The following is a 17917-nucleotide window of genomic DNA, read 5'->3' as shown; positions in this document are numbered from 1 at the left end:
TAAGAAGAATCCAAAGACTTAATGAAAAAACTCTTTTGAATGTTTCTTCCTTTTTGAGGGGGGAGCGGCTCCATTTCCGTTTAGAAAATTTGGACTTACTGGAGTCATAGAATCATGAATTGGTTGCTTTTGCCCCCAAAATAGGAGCCATGTTCCTAGCCTGGGTTTTGAATCCAACCACATTTGTCAAGAATGCCTTGAGGTCCTTGCCCGTTGATAAAGCCAACCACCGACCATTGCTCCAAGATGAGCATACATTCAAATGCGGTTTAGTATTAGGGACAGGATCTAGGTAAAAGTTGTTGGCATCAAGTTTGGTAAGTTTTTGTCTCTTTTTAACCACAAGGAAAACCTCTAGATCACTCCAATATCTCATGGCAAAACATGCATGTGAGATATATATATAAATGTACAAAGATTGTTGAACAAGACAAGCAGCCATGCATGGAAGGCATCTACCATGAAACTTGATCATTAAATTGCTCTTAACATTTGTGTCAGTTGCCGTACGTGAAGAGCATTAAAATTTCCCCCTTCCCGTGGTTACCTTAAATCGTTAAAATGTGGAGCCTCTTCTCTCTTTAAATCTTTTCTTTTTATCCCAAGAGACTGAAAAGAAGAGAGCACAGCAACAAAGCAACGTTCATTTCTGCAGACTGTAGTAGTTGCAAGCCCACTTGTGTTGATATATATATATATATATATATATATGCCTTCTTCCATAATAAATAAGAGAAACAAATCATCAAACACATAGCCTATCTCAGCTACAAGCCAAAATGAACTGAAATTCATGAGAATCTTTATCTGTATAAATATTCTTCTTGTTTTCAGCTAAATCTTGGGTTCTGCATAAAAAAATTTACCCTCTTTAATTAATCCAATGATAATTATGAATCAATTCCTTCATTTTTTTCCCCTTTTTCCCTTTTCCCAAAGCATGATATGATAATGCATTTCACCTCTTGGCTTTGATCTGTGCATGTAAAAAGTGTAGATAAATTCATGTTCATAACAATTAAAAAAGTGTAGATAAATTCATGTTCATAACAATTAACTTTTGTTTCTTTTATTGTTTTTATTTCTATTTTTTTAACAACAAATAATTATGACTTAGTGAACCCTTCATTACGAACGTGGAACAAGCCCCAAGAAAGTGATGAATTAGTACAAGCTCAGACAAAGAGAAAAACAGGAAAATTTGTTCCCTGTTTTCATACATTTATTATGACTCTTCATGATTCTTTCCTTCTGTTCAATGAAATTCACACAAAAAAAAAAAAAAAGTCTTGCCAAATTCATGAACGGGCATAGACTTTTCCTAGTTCATTTTGGTAAATATCTGCAAACCCAAGCCTCATTACAAATTATCAATCGTCTCAGCACCAGACAAGCCGGGGCTTGCCTGATCCTGTTTGCACAATCCATCCAAACCAATCACACCCTCCGAGATTTTGCCACGTGTAACTTCGTCATACGTGTCATTGCAGACGTGTCCACGCTCCACTCTCTTTCAATGCCTTCTCCTTTTTAAACCCCCGACCTGGCCTCCATTTCCTTCACTTTTACTCGCAAAATAAAGAAGAAAACAACTTCAACGTCTCTTTCTCTTTTTCTCACTCTTTCTCTCTAACAAAAACTCTCTCTTTCTAGCTTCATTTGCTCAATCACTCCAAACCCAGATCAATTTTCCTCTGTATGATCTCATTGTTTCACCAAAACAATGGCAGAGAATTGCACTAGAAAGCTTATAGTTGAAATCTGCAACGCCAAAAACCTGATGCCAAAAGATGGGCAAGGAACGGCCAGTGCTTATGCCATAGTTGATTTTGATGGTCAAAGAAGAAGAACCAAGACAAAGTTTAGAGATCTAAATCCAGTCTGGGATGAGAAGCTGGAGTTTCTGGTTCATGATATAGAGTCAATGGCTACGGAGATATTGGAGATTAATCTGTATAATGATAAGAAAACAGGGAAAAGAAGCACTTTTTTGGGGAAAGTGAAGTTGGCTGGCAGTGTTTTTGTGAAAGCTGGAGACGAGAGTCTCGTTTATTACCCGTTGGAGAAAAGGAGTGTTTTTTCCCAGATTAAAGGGGAGATTGGAGTTAAAGTTTTTTATGTTGATGGAGAGACGCCTCCGGTAGCGGCTGAGGCTGCGGCGGAGGAGAAAGCAGAGGCAGCAGGGGAGAAGCCACTGGAGAATCCAAAGCCAGAGGAGGATAAGAAGGAGGAAAAAGTGGGGGAAAAGAAAGAAGAAGAGGAAAAGCCTAAAGAAGAATCACCCAAAGAAGAAGATAAGCCAAATCCACCTCCGGCAGAGAATAGTAACCCTCAAGACGCCGCCGCAGCTGCTACTCCAGCGACAACTGCGCCGTCGGCAGAGGTAGAGAATCCACCACTAGCACATAAAGAAGAGCCAACGAAGGCAGCAAAAGACAAGGCTGAAACAGGAAAAAGCACTGAACTGGTCATCAACGAGCTAGAACTCCGATCACTCTCCGGTGACCGTAGCCATGCATACGATCTCGTAGACCGTATGCCGTTTTTATACGTCCGAGTTGTTAAAGCAAAACGAGCCAACAAAGAACCAGCTTGTCCCGCTTATGGCAAGCTAGTTATTGGTACTCACAGTATCAAAACAAAAAGCCAAATTGATAAAGATTGGGACCAAGTTTTCGCTTTCGACAAAGATGGGTTGAATTCAAGTTCCTTGGAAGTGTCAGTTTGGACTGAAGAAGAGAACAAAGAAGAAGAAAAAGAAGGAGCTACTTCTTTGGTGGAGAATTGTTTAGGAACGGTGTCGTTTGATCTACAAGAAGTGCCAAAAAGGGTTCCTCCGGATAGTCCTTTAGCTCCACAATGGTATAGTCTTGAATCCGAGAAGTCGCCTGGAAATGATGTCATGGTTGCTGTTTGGGTCGGAACACAAGCTGATGAAGCTTTCCAGGAAGCTTGGCAGTCAGATTCGGGTGGGTTAATACCCGAGACCCGAGCTAAGGTTTACTTGTCTCCAAAGCTTTGGTATTTGAGACTAACGGTTATCCAAACCCAAGATTTGCAGCTTGGTTTGGGGTCCGAAGCTAAGGTTCGGAGTCCTGAACTTTACATCAAGGCTCAGCTTGGGGCTCAACTTTTCAAAACCAGCAGGACTCAACTTGGGTCAGCTTGGAATGAGGATTTGGTTTTCGTGGCGGCTGAGCCGTTTGAGCCGTTTTTGGTGGTCACGGTTGAAGATGTGAGCAATGGGCAGCCAGTGGGTCAGGCGAAAATTCATGTACCAAGCTTGGAGAGGAGGACAGATGATAAAATGGAGCTTAAATCAAGATGGTTTAATTTGGTTGGTGGTGAAAGTAAGCCTTATGCAGGCAGAATACATGTCAGAGCATGTTTAGAAGGTGGCTATCACGTGCTTGATGAAGCCGCTCACGTGACTAGCGATGTCCGAGCCGCCGCTAAGCAGCTGGCTAAGGCTCCCATTGGGTTGCTTGAGGTTGGGATTCGTGGGGCCAGTAATTTGTTACCTGTCAAGACCAAGGACGGTACACGTGGGACTACCGATGCTTACGTGGTGGCCAAGTATGGACCCAAGTGGATACGTACACGTACGATTCTTGATCGGTTTAATCCACGTTGGAATGAGCAATACACGTGGGATGTATATGATCCATGTACAGTACTCACTATTGGTGTATTCGATAACGAAAGGTACAAGCGTGATGAAGCAGGAAAACCCGGTAGAGATGTACGTGTTGGTAAGATACGTGTCCGACTATCGACACTTGATACGAATAGGGTGTATTTAAATACCTACTGCCTAACCGTATTGCTGCCCAACGGTGCCAAGAAGATGGGGGAGATTGAGATAACCGTTAGATTTTCTTGCTCGTCATGGCTAAGTCTAATCCAAGCTTATGGCAGCCCAATGTTACCAAGAATGCACTATATTCGACCATTGGGTCCAGCCCAGCAAGACATACTGCGCCATACCGCTATGCGCTTAGTGACGGCTAGGCTAGCCAGGTCCGAGCCGCCTTTGGGACAAGAAGTGGTTCAGTTCATGCTGGACAGTGATACACACGTGTGGAGCCTGAGGAGAAGCAAGGCAAACTGGTTTCGAGTTGTGGGGTGTTTGTCGCATGCGGCAACTCTGGCACGCTGGTTGGATGGGATTCGCACGTGGACGCACCCTCCAACTACTGTTTTGGTGCACGTGCTGCTTTTGGCAGTGGTGCTATGTCCACATCTATTGCTCCCCACCGTATTCATGTACGCCTTGTTGATCCTAGCATTGAGATTTCGCTATCGCCTACGGGTCCCAAACAACATGGACCCGAGACTCTCCTACGTGGACGCCGTGGGTCCCGATGAGCTAGACGAAGAATTTGATGGATTACCAACCACACGATCACCGGATACCATACGTATACGATACGATCGTCTACGAGCACTAGCGGGGCGGGCTCAAACGCTATTGGGTGACGTGGCAGCCCAAGGGGAGCGTTTGGAGGCCTTGTTCAATTGGAGGGACCCAAGAGCAACAGGCCTATTCGTGGTGTTCTGCCTCTTTGCTTCATTGCTGTTTTATGTGGTACCATTCAAGGTCTTTGTGTTAGGGTCAGGATTCTACTACATCCGCCACCCAAGGTTCAGAGATGACATGCCATCGGTTCCGCTCAACTTCTTCCGGCGACTACCGTCGCTTTCCGATCAAATCATGTAGAATTCCGGACGGTGGGGATGCACTTTCTTGGTGAATGGTTGGTTTCTAGTCTAGTTAGCATAATATTGTTTTATTTGATTAGTTCTTTGATCACGTATTAAAATGGAATAATGAATGGTTTTCTTTCTTTATTATGTTGGTGAAAAGTTGGTGTTGGAATTTCATAAAATAGGAAAAAGTGACCGTTGTTGTCTGGGGGACAATGGGTTGTTAAAGGAACCAAGGTGACCGTTGGCATTGCATTAAAGGTAAACTTTTAGGAGCGCATTGCATATAAATGGGAACATGTTTTCCATGATTATGAGAGAAAAGTTGGTAATTTATTAAAACACAAGTTGATTAACAGAGACTTGATATTGGACTCAGCATAAGTCTTAGAAATTTTATATTCCGCTTGTCTGTTTGACTTCAACTCATTGCAATTATGGAGAAGTTAAGAATCTTTTTAGGAAAGAGTTGTTCAGACTTATAAAATGATTAAAGAAAAGTAGGGGGCAAATCTTTTGTCTAGTGAACTACTAAAGATATTGAGATCTCTTGATCAACTCATCACAGTCATGTAGATGTTTGGTGTCTCATTTAGGAGTTGTTAAGATTAAAAGAAAAGGGAGGAAGAAAAAATGATAAATCTTGTCCAAATGAGCCTTCATAAAGATATTAAAATCTATTGATCAATTCTCACAAATTCTTCTAGGTGTAGTGAAGATTTACAACAATAATAATAATAAAAAAAAACCCCAAAAGAGGCTGTTGAGATATTGAGATCTATTCATCACCAGAAGTAAAAGGTAGAAGATCCTTGTGTTTTTAATTATGTTTTCAATAAGGTTACTTCATTTTTGTAAGGGCAACTTAAGCATCTTACACGAGGAAAAAACAATGCTTCTGATGCAGAACTCTGCTCTGCAATCAACTAACATTAGGGACGATGCTAAGTCCTTTCTCAGAGATCAAAACATTAATCAATCCAGATGACTGATTAAGTCTGATGCTGGACAGTTCATCGTGGCAAAACCCAGCAATCATGTCCAGTGCATCATCCAGCTCCACAAGATGGTGAAGTTGGAGTCCATCAAACTGGCTTCTTCAGGCTCTTAAACAATGCATTCCCATTTGCCACTGCTGCAATGCAAACTCGTGTATCTCAAGCATATCCATTCACGGAGGATCTATTTTGAAGGAAGACTCTAGCCGCTATCTTGTTTCAATTCAAGATCCACAAATATATCGGAACTTTTCCATTTTTATCAACTTCATACCATCAGCAGCAGTATTGGAATAACTAACAATCTAATCTGGCAACAAAAACACAGCAAATAGGTTTGTATTATCCAGAACCAACAGATATAATATTTTTAATTTTCAAATGAATGAAATTAAGATCATCAAAAGATAATTAAACTGTTATTAACAGAAGCAGCCTTAAAGATGATTGAATACAGTTCATTACCCCCCTATGCAACCATGTTGGGAATTAACAACAATAGAAGTGTAGAACATCTTTCCATGTTGGCCACCAATCTTTTCAGGTTCAAAAGATTTTTTTTTTCCTCACTTAAAAAGCTTATGCAAACCAAAGCCCCCTACTAACACAATCCTAATCCAGACATGGATGGAAACCCAGAAGGAATGCTTCAAGCATACTCCTCATAATCTGCCTCAAACAAAAGTCCTCAAAAGCGATCCGCTTTGCAAATAACTGCCCAATGACAACAGCAAAACAATCATCAACAGAGGATTACAGAGCATTATCTGAGTACCAACTGACCAAACAAAGAAACCACCAAAATCTGGATGATGAACCAATCCATAAACTCCATTGGTAATCAACCTATGACGCTCCACACAGTAAACCAGACCTTAATCAAAAGTGTGAATGACCAACCATGGCCATGATAGCCAATTTTGTGATAACTACTATTATTTCAGGTTTCCAAGCCCCAAATTACTCACCTCAAATCACACTAAAAAAGCTTATGTCAATCAAAGTCAGTCCCACAAACATAATCCAAGAACTTTCACTTCACAAATGGAACCCCAGAAGGAACTCGCCGAGCATACTCCTCATAATCTGCCCCAAAAAACTGCCTTAAAAAATATTCCTCATAAGGAATCCGCTTTGCAAAAAACTGCCAAACTACAACCGCAAAACCAATAGTTGCTATGGGATTACACAGCATTATCTGGGTACCGACTGACCAAACCAAGAAACCACAATAACTCGGATGACGAACAAATCCATAAACGCCGTCAGTAACCAACTTATGATGCTCCTCATGGTATCTCTTAATCAAATGTGTAAAAGACCGACCCGCGGTTACAATGGCCAACTTTCTTATAATTTCTCCTATAACAACCATTGCCAGCCCCAGGTTGCTAACCCACAAATGTTCTTTTAATCCAGGGAATAAAAGGACTTCAAAATAGTATTCAACCAATGAAAAAACCATGGCTAAAGCATATTCTTTGCTAACAAGAAGTGACGTGAGACTAACATTTGATATCCCATGAATGGCAACGGCTAAAATGTATTCTGAGCTATGAAAAAAGAGAATCGCCAACAAAAATTGAGATAATGGGTTCATTTCTCTGAAATTAAAGTTGCTTCCTTGAATGTAAAAGTTGCGTCCTTGGAATGCAAAGTTACTTCCTTTGAGTTGGGGTTTGGGGTTTACCTGTGGGTTTGAACCACCTTGGATCTACTGCTCTGGTGAAAGACGTTGCAGTCTTGGAGAGGAAAGGTGCGGCTGATGCGTAGGAGCACTGATGACAAAAAAGAAAGGGGGAAAAGGGTTTTAGGCATTTTAATCCTTTTAAGCTCTCTTTTTAAGTTATATATTTTTTAATTTCTTTTAATTAAGCATATATGTACAACTAAAGGTTATTTGATATTTTACAATGCAATATGATTATAGTTAATGTGATTACAGGAAACATAACATTACAGTATTTGATATACAAGTAAAATAATAGTTAAAATATATGAAAAATAATATTGTAACGTTTGGTTTACAAATACTTTGTTGGGAATGTAATGTTAATTTCAAAATTATCTTTATTTATTAAAATATAAGTTTAATATACTTATATTTTTTATTATTAATTTTTATATAATACTATCTCTTACATATATTTTTAATGTCATATATTTTATTTTTATTTTTTTAATATAATTTTTACATTATATAGTTTATTTTAATTTTTTACTTATATTATATATATTTTATTTTATTTTCTAATTCTTATATTATATATTTTATTTTAATATTTTTTATTTTAATTATAACATTATAAAATATTTTTCACAAAGTAATAAAGTTGAAAGGTAAAAATGTCTTTAATAAAATTACAGAGTGCAATATAATGTGATTGCATTAGTTTTGAACTGCAATCATATTACATCTCTTGGTTGTAACGTGATTGTATTGCAATCTTACATTGCAATGGTCTGTTGCAAAACCAACATGCAATGTAATTTAGTTAGACACATTATAGGGAATGTGTTATCACTTCTCTCATACCAAACGCTATCGTAATGTAATGTGATTGCATTAATTTTGGACTGCAATCACATTATATCTCTTGACTGTAATGTGATTGTATTGCAACCTTACATTGTAGTGGTCTGTTGTAAAACAAATACTGTAATATAATTTAATTAAACACATTAAAAAAATATACTCTTACTTTTCTCATACCAAACGCTACTTAAGATCAAATCCTGGCTGTCTTTTGGTACAGCACATGCTAGTCAAACAACAACCTTGTCGTCGTAAAAAGCCTCACGACATTTTTGCCACTCAAAACTTCATGCATCTTGAGCAACTCTTTTGTTATCTTCTTGTCATGTGAAATGTTTGATCTCTTTGTTATATATAACCATCTTTCAAAGCTTAAGGGCATTGCCATATTGTGAGAACCAAAGACATCACAGGAGAAAAAAGAAAGGTGGTGTATTGAGTTGTATGTGAGAATTGGAGGGAATTAAGCCAAATTCATTGGTATTATTGCATATCTGCCTCTATTTCGGTTTAATTTCCTCCAATTCTTGCTTAATGTTATTTATTTCTCTAGGCTGGCATACAGAATCTAAGGACTTAAACTCAAGGAAATTAGTGAATAAGTTGTATGTAAGAATTGGAGGAAATTAAACCCAACACTAACCAGCTTTATTGGGTTTAATTTTCTCCAATATCTTACCTACGGTATTTACTTGACGCAGTTCAGACCATCCAGATCTTAACCAGTTTCAATGGGCCTTCGAAAGATTTATAAATTGTTTATATGAGTCTGTTATATTGAAATGCTTTATAGATTTTTCCATTTTCTTGGCTGTTTTCTTTCATATATCTCTTTGATGCTTTTTTTTCAGGATATGGGCATAGTAGAAGAGCTAAAGTTTTTTCAACAAGGTAGCTAAGCATGGATGAATGCCATAGACCTCTTCCTCAAATTAGTTCATACATTACCTTGGAGATTAGGTGGTAGCAATTTAGCTGCTATTCATCACAAGAATGAACACAGATGATTTTTCATTCAAATAGGGGAAAAAAACAAACAGCTTTATATGGTATTCATTCAATTTAAGGAGAATAAAAAATATTTTCATCTATAGTCTACACTGCCTCTTACTGAAACCCCTTGCTGAAAGAAGTTTTGTTAGCAAAGTTTTTAACCTCCTAGACCCAGCTCCAGGCTTCAAAATACCATAATTCTCACCCTGGAAACCTGAGCATGCCCTTTGTTTCTTTCCATTTTCAGAACACCAACCCCCATAAGGAAACTTTCCTTTCCTCCTTTTGAGAAGCTCTCGATCAATTTTGTCAAGAACTGGGTCATTTCTCTTGAATTTTCTGGCAAATGGGCGGCTGCTCAGAACCATTCTTCTGAAATCTTTGAGTCCCAGGGACCTAGGGTGCTGCTTTGGAGGCATATCCCAAGTAATATAGTGAAGGTCATGGTTGACTGTTGTGTTTTTGTAGTCTTCAGAGTTGCATATCAATGTCTGGAAGTAACCTTCAGGAGAAGACACAAAATTGGTATAGTATAGAAGCAAAGTCCTTGGCAAGTTGTCCCACCCCACTATGGAATACTCAGCAAAAGATCTTGAGATCACAGTCCAAGCTGAACCTGTTGTTAATGAACGAAATGATGAATCTAATGCTGATTTCTGATAGATGATATCAAATACTTTTTCATCAGACAATTTTATTGAACATGTTCAAATTCCTAAAGAAACCATGACAATATTGTCTGATCCAGCACAAAATCATTGACAGAAAATGGAAAGAAAGAAAAAAGAAATCCAATTCCCAACAAATTTATGTTACTAATTTTGAGTTGAAGTGAAGATATGTTAATTAGTCACCCTACAGTTCCAAGTCAGTCATCACTCATCAGGCTATCAGGTGTGGCATGTGCAAGTTCATCAGAAATTGCACTGACATTTTCCACCACTTAAAGTGTCTGGACTCCATTATCGAAAATTGGGCTTTTCTAAGCATTTTCCATTGTTTAATCAACTCTAGATTTACTTGTCATTCTGCATCAGATTAACTATCTAGGGAACCACAGAGATTCTTCATTAATCTTTATACTTTATACCATGGTCTAGAACTTATAAAAGGAGTAAAGAACCCTATACGAGATACCATAGCACGTGCATTCCATATGGAACAACTGAATAAGTCAGGAAGATATGCTTAGGCACGTGGATTTTCTAGATCATGTAGCCTGGAATTTGCAGTCTGTCCCTTCTCCTATGATTACAAAAATTTGGTTCTTTTTTCCTTGTTGCCTTCTCAGACTCTTAATGATCCATGCAACAATGAAGTCCCGTGATAGTGTAAATGTCCTTAAGCTATCTTTGGATCTTGGGGTAAAAAAGAAACTAATCCATGCCAATTTATAGGACAATCTCCGAAGAATATAATATATCAAAACTCAAAAAAGCTTGTAAAAATTTACAAGTTTCCCAAAATCAAAAACAGACAGCAAAGATTCTCCGAAGAAATGGAGTCTGTATATGATTTGATTTGCTAACAATATCGTTTGGTGATTGAAGGATAATGGTCAAAGACAACATGGTTACAAGGCTAGTTTGGTAGAATGATGAAATGCCACGAAACATTTGTTGGAGCAACAACTCACTGACCTTACCTACCATGACTAATGGCAGCATATAGGAAAAGAGACAGGAAAAGGACAAATGGGATGGAACAGATACAATGTGAGAAGCACTAATAAAAGCCTAAATCCTAGTCAAATTCACAATAAAGATCTCCTCCGAAATAATCTTCAATCATTGCCTTTTTTCTTTCTCTCTTAAGTTTAATTAGGGAGTTTAACCTTTGTTAATCCAGAATTAGTAGAGTTTTCACCTTAGTTATTCCAAGTAAACAACCGATGGTTGTTTTAATTAGGGCCGGTGCCTTACTTGACACAAAATTGGAGACTGTCACTGAACCGAAACACAAGATCTAGAGCTCCACATTAAGGAAACCTCAAAACTGGAACCCACTGGATAAAAGCAAAAAGGAGGAGGGTTACAAGACTAAATTTAGATGTTACATAACCAGGACCTTGAGCTTTCAGGATTTGTATTTTAAGCAAGTCAGGCTCATTTTGTCGGCAGTGGGTTGATTTGAAAACAATCTGATGCCATGGGCACAAAATTAAAAATAAGGAAAAAGATAAAAATGTGAATTAGAATATGCCAAAAACACAGGGACCCAGTTAAGAAGACTGAAAAATTTTTTTAGTTTTATGTTTCTATTGAATATATTCTCAGGCATGTCCATGTGCATGTACTGTGGTACTTCTGAATGTGATGTCACTTCACTTTGTTCAGGAGCTCACATGCCAGAGATAAGAGAATTCTTTTTTTGGAAGATTTTGACAGAAAAATTTGGGGAGACATTGGAGAAATAACCAAAAAAAGAGGTACGGGGAGGAACCTGTGTAGAGCTTGAAAGCGGTGGGCAGAGTCCTTTGTTTAATAACCCACCAGATTTCTGACTTGTTGAGGCTGTAAAGCCCTGGGTCTATTATTATAGGTTTCCCTCTCTTGTTCCTGCAAAATTTTATTATGAAATTCATATTTTTTTAATTGCAGAGAATAAAATGTCATGGTAAAAAGATAATGCGGTAATATAAAAAATTGGAGTAAAAAATTGCTGAAATTCAAAAACAATGGGCAAAATAATTATAGAAGAAAAGTGCCTTACAGTTTCCAGCCCAGGTGACTGGTATGCTGAATGAAATTGAGATCTTTTGGCAAGTCAGAAAAGGCATGAATCAGATCTGAAAACCCCCAAAAAATGAAGTCATGAACTCACATAAAACTGTAAAATGACAAGAAATATGAAAAAGAAAGAGAGAAAAAAAACTGTTAGTTACAGAATTTGAAGAACTAAAAACATCAAAACAAGGCCACTCACCATACCATCTTGAGTTACTAAAGGGTAGTCAGAAGCACTAAGATTGATGAACCAATCCCATTTGCAGCACCTCAAAAGCATTGACATTGCATGAAGCGTTGTAGCTAGCATAGTTGGACCTCTATAAGTAACCAAGTTTGGTTTCCCAACAATATAGACATTACCAGCCAGGCTAAAAACTGGGTCGTTGGATACGAACTCTGCAATCGCCCTATGCTCCCTGGCAGGCGCCTCGTAGTCCAGGTGAATCAGATACTGATTTCCAGGATGATATAAGGCCCGTATGGCTCGTTTTAGCTTGACAGTGTCTCCCTTCGATGCTGAGATTAAGTAGGCAAATGTAACTGGATATGTCCTGTTGGATTTTTGCACAATGTTCAAGGTCGCCATGGGATTGAAGCTTGTAATAGGGATGCTTAGTTTAGTTGGGATGTATAAAAGAGAGAACAGAATTGAGGTTAACACGAAGGAAATCATGAAAATTCTGATGCCCATTTTTAGTTGGAAAAACAAAATTTGTCATAAGAAGAAAAAAAATGAAAAACTAGAGATAAAGTTGGGAAGAGAGAAAGAAGAAAGGGCAGTTGTCTTTGTAAGCTAAGGGGTGGTTAAAATGGTTAATAATATTGGATGGATGCTATTATTGCTTTGTTGCAAGATTGGGGGAATAATGAAAAGGTAACTTGTTTGCATACGGAAGTGTGCGGATTAGATCTTGTTGGAGGGTTCCTTACTTTGAAGTGAAGGCCTGCATCTGTCACTCCATCAATTTATTGGTAGGGAAAGACTTTTAATACCAGTTGGGTGATGGACTTCCTATTTTGCCTATGGTTTATGGGAGGAAGAGATTGGACTTTAGTAGGGTATTTGTGGAATTCAACTTGAAAGAAAGAAATGAAAATCCCAAAAATTGTTTTGAATTTTACCAAAATACTCTTTTATCCGAAGGTGCTGCTGAACCAGAAAACAAATTGGTCACCTGTCAACAACCGTACCAAAGAGAAAAAGCATCCAACATATTATTCTGCAGGAAGCTTCATCTTTTCTTTTTCCACATTCATTCTCTTGTGGGTTTGGGTTCTGCCAAGTGGAGATTAGGCCTGAGAACTTGACTGTGCCAATTGAAGTTGGGCAGCTTCATTAAACTGGTGCTTTAACCAGATAGAAGCCCAATTGGGTTTGATCTAAAACGCCTTAGGATCAAAGCAGAAGAAAGAGATAAAATTGAAGTACATATTTTCCAACAATTCTTCCAAGCACTGATGCTTTTTGGTGGAAAACTTAAACATGACACCGACGAGGAAATGAATAACCCAAAATGCTAAATCACGTGTATTTGGTCAGGGCACATGATTCATACCAATTCCAGGCCAACCCTGCCATTCACATGAACCGTTGTGTTTATGGGAAGTAAATTACCATACCACTTTTATTCCCCCTTTTTTGTTCCTTTTCTTTTTTGCAATATAAAAGTGACTATCGAACACATGTTTTCTAAATTTTATATTAATTTTTCTATATTTTATTTATGAAATTGGTGTTATAGACAAAACCCACTGTTAACTCAAAACCGATTCACTTCGAATTAACATAGAACTCTACATATCCCAACTTTTCGATATTTATTAAATTTAAAATTAATAAATATTAAATTTTTGGGTAAAAAAAGGTTAATAAAATAATTTATAATTTTTTAATTAAAACCCATGTAAGGCAATTAGTTTTATAGGGTTTAAGGTAGGAACGAAAACCCAAAAAGGTTTTGTTTTCCCATTAGATATTAGTTGAAAATAAGGTATGTTTTTTGATAGTACCAGATTGCCCCCATAACAACAAAATCATCTCTATCTGTGTGAGAACAGAGAAGTCAAGCCATTAAATGTCAAATAAAATAAGCTTAAACGTTAAATTTATATAAGTGTAAATAGAAGAAAATTTTGGCCCGAATTTGATAAAGATAATGTAAAAACAAAAAGGGGAAAATGCGAAGGAAGCAAGCTTCCCTCTTGACCTTTCAGTGGGAAAATGTTTAAGTATCATCATCAAATAGCTGAGATATTCTCTTGTAATTAGAAAATTATTATTGGTGCTGATCAAAGGAGTAAACAATAATAATATGACGTTTAAGAATTTAATTGGTTGGGGGAATGTTTCCTTCTGCAATTTCCCCATATGCCACTCACCTAATCTCACAATGCCCCCACCATTTTTTTGCTTATATATTACGTGAAGGGAATGGTAACCAGTCATCATCAATTTCTCCATTAGGATGACCCTTTTTCCCTCATAGTTCCCACCTTTTTTTCCTTTTAGCTTTTTCAATCAACATCCAATTGAATTTGAAACGTTATGGAGAAGATGATACTACGTACCCCCCTTTAATGAACTCATTGCTTTAGCATTTTCTAATTTTTGACTTACTCCATTTTTTAATACAATATTCTTTTATTGAGATTACATTTACAGGTCGAAATTACGTCATAATCAGACCATCTTGAACAAAAATAACATTATTTACATTCAATATAAGAAATCGATTAATAAATTATATAAACTTAAATTAGTATAAAATCAGATTAAATATACACATGATGAAATTGAAACTTAAAATTTAATGATTTCAAGGTCTCAATCGACTTTAACATAATATCTATACCTCATATATAAAGTATTTGTTGTATCTCACAAGATCTTACATGTACATACAAATCATTTAGGCTTCATGATGCAAGTAATTCTCATTAGAAAAGAAAAAAGAAAAAGAATAGAGGATATTCGTATTGATTAAAGTGGTATTTTATTCTTTTGAATTGTCAAATGTGCATTTATTTAATATTACTTTTACATGCTTTTGTCGTTTGGTTTTTTGAGTGCATAAATGTTTAAACAAAACAGGTTTATGATATCTTTGTTCCTTACAAAGCAATATAAGAACAAGGAATTAGTTAGTAGTTAAACCAAACAAGTTAAGTTTGCTCCGAAAAGGAGGAGAGGTTAAAGATCTCAAAGCCCCAAGGAAGACTCACCTACATCACGAGAACTACACAATGGGGATTTGTCTCAATCTTCCATCTCAGCATAACCAGAACAAAAGGAAGCCCCGAAACACCGTCAATGATTGGCTGTAGATACATTTTGTGTATTTAAAATGATATATACATTTATGTCACCATGATTTATCACGTGAGATTCATATACAATATACAAATAAGATTGATGTGATGAGTTAATGAAATGAACGATGAACATACTGACTATACGCTTTATGTGTTGATGTATAAGCCCACTTGACAATTCCCACAAGTTTTGGATCAAGTAAGTTGCAATCTTTATTAGGAAAAAGAGAGGAAAAGGAGCTGGTCAACTCATGAAAATGCGTGAGTGATGATTAGGTTAAGAAGACTTAAACAAGTTAAGTCTTTTCTTTGGAGAGTGACGAGGGTACAATAATAATAATATAGATCTCTTTCAAATATATATATATAAATATTTATATATTGAAGTTGGGAAGTCTTAATTCTGAGCAGTTTTTGCATAATCGTGTGGCAGCCAAGAAGGGGAAGACCAAGAATTTAAAACTTAACAAAGACTTTTCTTTTTTTTTTTCCTTTCGAGTTAAGTAGCCATCACAAGCGGAAAGATTTAGGGACTCCAATATGCAGAAATTCCACATGCAGACTCAAGAACAAAGAATTCCATCTACGAGCATTATCCAGGTATCTCTCTCTCTGTCATTCTTTCTCTTTCAAGCCCCTTTTTTTGCTTGTTTTATTTCTTCTTCTTCTTCTTTCTTGGCCATCAAGCTTCTGTCCTGAAATATAATTATCTTCCCTAAGGTTTCATTTCAGATTTCATCAATTCTTGTTTGTATCTTGACCTTCTTTCATTTTCTTGCCAAGGAAGCCTGCCTGTTTCCTGTTTCTGTTTCCTTCTTTTCTTACTGCTTCATTTCTGTAACTTTCTTCCTACTGGTACTTGCAGAGACAAGAGCCAAGCATCAAGATAGAAGCAACAGTGGCGGGACGATTCCTAAGGAAGATTTTTCAAATTATTTTCTACATTCAGTTGTTCCTAGTTTCCATCTTGGTAATCGCCTTAACCATCCGTGGACTCATCAATGCCAGCAACACCCATCGTTTCCACCCCAAGAAATGGTACCCTCCGCTTCTTGTTTCAACTGCTTCTGGTGGAATTGTTTCTTTCATATGGCAATGGATCTCTTTTCACTATCCATCAAAAGCCGTCAAAGTTGCCTTCTGGGTTAGTCCCTTGCTTACATGTGCAGTTGGTGTGCTCCATGTATTAATTGGTTCTCCAGTAAGTTTAGCAATAGGTACAATTGCAGTAGTTTCTGGCGTGATCCAATCCCTCTATGCCTGTTGGGTCAATCCCAGATTTGCATATGCAACCAAGATCCTCAAAGTTTCCACATCTTTTCCACCTGATGGTACTACTACATTTGTCACCCTATCCCTCATAATCTGTGTAATCTACTCCGCTTTCTTGGTGACCGGAATTGGGGGAGCGACCTCTACAGGAACTGGCCTGGACATCCTGTTCATCGTATTTATCCTGCTTAGCTTCACATGGAGCATGCAAGTGATCAAGAACCTGCTGTATGTTACAGTCTCACGCGTCAGATACATGAATTTTGCTTGTGGGGTCGACATGAACACACAGATTGCTTTCCGCGACACAATTAAGCATTTGGTAGGAAGTGTATGCATAGGCTCAGCCCTTGTTCCTGTTTTTGGAACCATTCGGGGTTCAGCCAGAGCTATGAGCTTGGTAGCAGGGGGCACAGACGAGTTCTTGTTCTCATGTGCTAATTGTTACTCAGGAGTTGCTTCAACTCTCATCAAATATGGGAATCGCTGGGGTTTCGTTCATGTAGGGGTATATAATAAAGGTTTTGTGCAGGCATCAGCTAATACGTGGGAAATGTTCCAAAGGGCAGAACTGATATCATTGATTGATTCTGACCTCACAGGGGTGTTCTGTTTTCTCTCTGGGCTTGCAGTTGGTTCAATATGCACCTTAGCCGGAGGAACATGGGCGCTTATAGTTCACAAGAGCTATGCAACAGAAGTGTCTATCTACGCTTTTTTGATCGGCTATTTCATGGTAAGAGAGTAAACCTTGACTGATAAGTTAGAAACACTTCCTGGCATGAAACTTACTAATACATTCATTTTGGTCTGGCAGTGTCGGATAGCATTGGCCTGGCAACAAGCATGTGTTTCAGCTTATTTTGTTGCTTATGCTGAGAACCCACAAAGCCTTCGGTTTGATTCAACGATCCCAGTTCGCATTCAAGAGCTTCAGAGACACCGAGTTTAACAGTCTATGGAAGCCATCGGATGAGCAGCCTGGGCAATTAAGTAAGGATTCATCATCAAGACTACAGAAACTTTGATGCAAAAACACCCATCTTGTGGTAAATCTTACAATTTTGGCGAGCCTGTTTAGTTGCTAGAATTCCAACTCTTCTCTGTAAAAATTCCATACAATTTCCGTAGCAAGTTTGTAGCATCTTTGAAAAAGATGGACCACATTTCAAATAGAATATTTTCTCATTATAAACATAAAGAAAACAGATTGCTGTGATAATAGATCATTTTCTATGCAATAGAAGAATCCACCTACTGGATATAGTTTCTTCCACTGCTGCCCTTCTTAAAGGCATTATTTATGCTCTACGTTTATATTATAGATATATGTTGCAGTTCGATGAACTTTGAACAAGTACCATGAAAGA

At 37.6% G+C, this 17917-nt stretch overlaps 4 protein-coding genes across 7 annotated transcripts; 2 read left to right on the top strand and 2 right to left on the bottom strand.

The window, feature by feature from the left end:
- LOC18599781 (protein QUIRKY) lies at window positions 1568–4854 on the top strand. The gene has a single exon (XM_018122372.1). It carries the CDS (start codon window positions 1724–1726, stop codon window positions 4718–4720), a length of 2997 nt encoding a protein of 998 aa, XP_017977861.1. The 5' UTR covers window positions 1568–1723; the 3' UTR covers window positions 4721–4854.
- LOC18599782 (protein-S-isoprenylcysteine O-methyltransferase A) lies at window positions 5351–7507 on the bottom strand. 3 transcript variants are annotated; one of them, XR_001927741.1, is made up of 2 exons: window positions 7396–7507; window positions 5351–6015 (listed from the first exon to the last, which is right to left on the bottom strand). XR_001927741.1 is itself a non-coding variant. In XM_018120568.1 (2 exons), the coding sequence occupies exon 1, from the start codon at window positions 7303–7305 to the stop codon at window positions 6739–6741; it is 567 nt and encodes a 188-aa protein (XP_017976057.1). In that variant the 5' UTR covers window positions 7306–7507; the 3' UTR covers window positions 5351–6015; window positions 6171–6738. The 3 variants fall into 3 exon arrangements, 2 of the variants coding, with proteins under 2 accessions (XP_017976057.1, XP_017976058.1); XM_018120568.1 differs by having other exon boundaries at window positions 6171–7507; XM_018120569.1 differs by having other exon boundaries at window positions 5351–6010; window positions 6171–7507.
- Window positions 9203–12909, bottom strand: LOC18599783 (beta-glucuronosyltransferase GlcAT14A). Of its 2 annotated transcripts, none has more exons than XM_007029889.2 (4): window positions 12165–12909; window positions 11947–12022; window positions 11677–11792; window positions 9203–9850 (listed from the first exon to the last, which is right to left on the bottom strand). In XM_007029889.2, the coding sequence occupies exons 1-4, from the start codon at window positions 12652–12654 to the stop codon at window positions 9330–9332; spliced, it is 1203 nt and encodes a 400-aa protein (XP_007029951.2). In that variant the 5' UTR covers window positions 12655–12909; the 3' UTR covers window positions 9203–9329. The 2 variants fall into 2 exon arrangements, 1 of the variants encoding a protein (XP_007029951.2); XR_001928262.1 differs by having other exon boundaries at window positions 9694–9850; window positions 11947–12063; window positions 12160–12248.
- Window positions 15672–17823, top strand: LOC18599784 (protein PNS1). The gene is made up of 3 exons (XM_007029890.2): window positions 15672–15875; window positions 16141–17283; window positions 17365–17823. The coding sequence occupies exons 1-3, from the start codon at window positions 15816–15818 to the stop codon at window positions 17497–17499; spliced, it is 1338 nt and encodes a 445-aa protein (XP_007029952.2). The 5' UTR covers window positions 15672–15815; the 3' UTR covers window positions 17500–17823.

This window comes from Theobroma cacao, chromosome 5 (assembly GCF_000208745.1).
Source record: "Theobroma cacao cultivar B97-61/B2 chromosome 5, Criollo_cocoa_genome_V2, whole genome shotgun sequence".
In the NCBI taxonomy this organism is placed as follows: Eukaryota; Viridiplantae; Streptophyta; class Magnoliopsida; order Malvales; family Malvaceae; genus Theobroma; species Theobroma cacao.
This window is presented reverse-complemented; position numbering and strand designations above follow the sequence as displayed.

Excerpts from the sequence above, each read along its gene's own strand:
- LOC18599782 (XM_018120568.1), bottom strand. The coding sequence starts at position 7,305 with ATGAACCCATTATCTCAATTTTTGTTGGCGATTCTCTTTTTTCATAGC.
- LOC18599783 (XM_007029889.2), bottom strand. The coding sequence starts at position 12,654 with ATGGGCATCAGAATTTTCATGATTTCCTTCGTGTTAACCTCAATTCTG. Across the intron at positions 12,023-12,164 it reads CCCTTTAGTAACTCAAGATG|ATCTGATTCATGCCTTTTCT; the intron begins GTATGGTGAGTG and ends GGGGGTTTTCAG. Across the intron at positions 9,851-11,676 it reads CGCTTTCAAGCTCTACACAG|GTTCAGCTTGGACTGTGATC; the intron begins GTTCCTCCCCGT and ends CATTAACAACAG.
- LOC18599784 (XM_007029890.2), top strand. The coding sequence starts at position 15,816 with ATGCAGAAATTCCACATGCAGACTCAAGAACAAAGAATTCCATCTACG. Across the intron at positions 15,876-16,140 it reads CATCTACGAGCATTATCCAG|AGACAAGAGCCAAGCATCAA; the intron begins GTATCTCTCTCT and ends TGGTACTTGCAG. Across the intron at positions 17,284-17,364 it reads TTTTGATCGGCTATTTCATG|TGTCGGATAGCATTGGCCTG; the intron begins GTAAGAGAGTAA and ends TTGGTCTGGCAG.
- LOC18599781 (XM_018122372.1), top strand. The coding sequence starts at position 1,724 with ATGGCAGAGAATTGCACTAGAAAGCTTATAGTTGAAATCTGCAACGCC.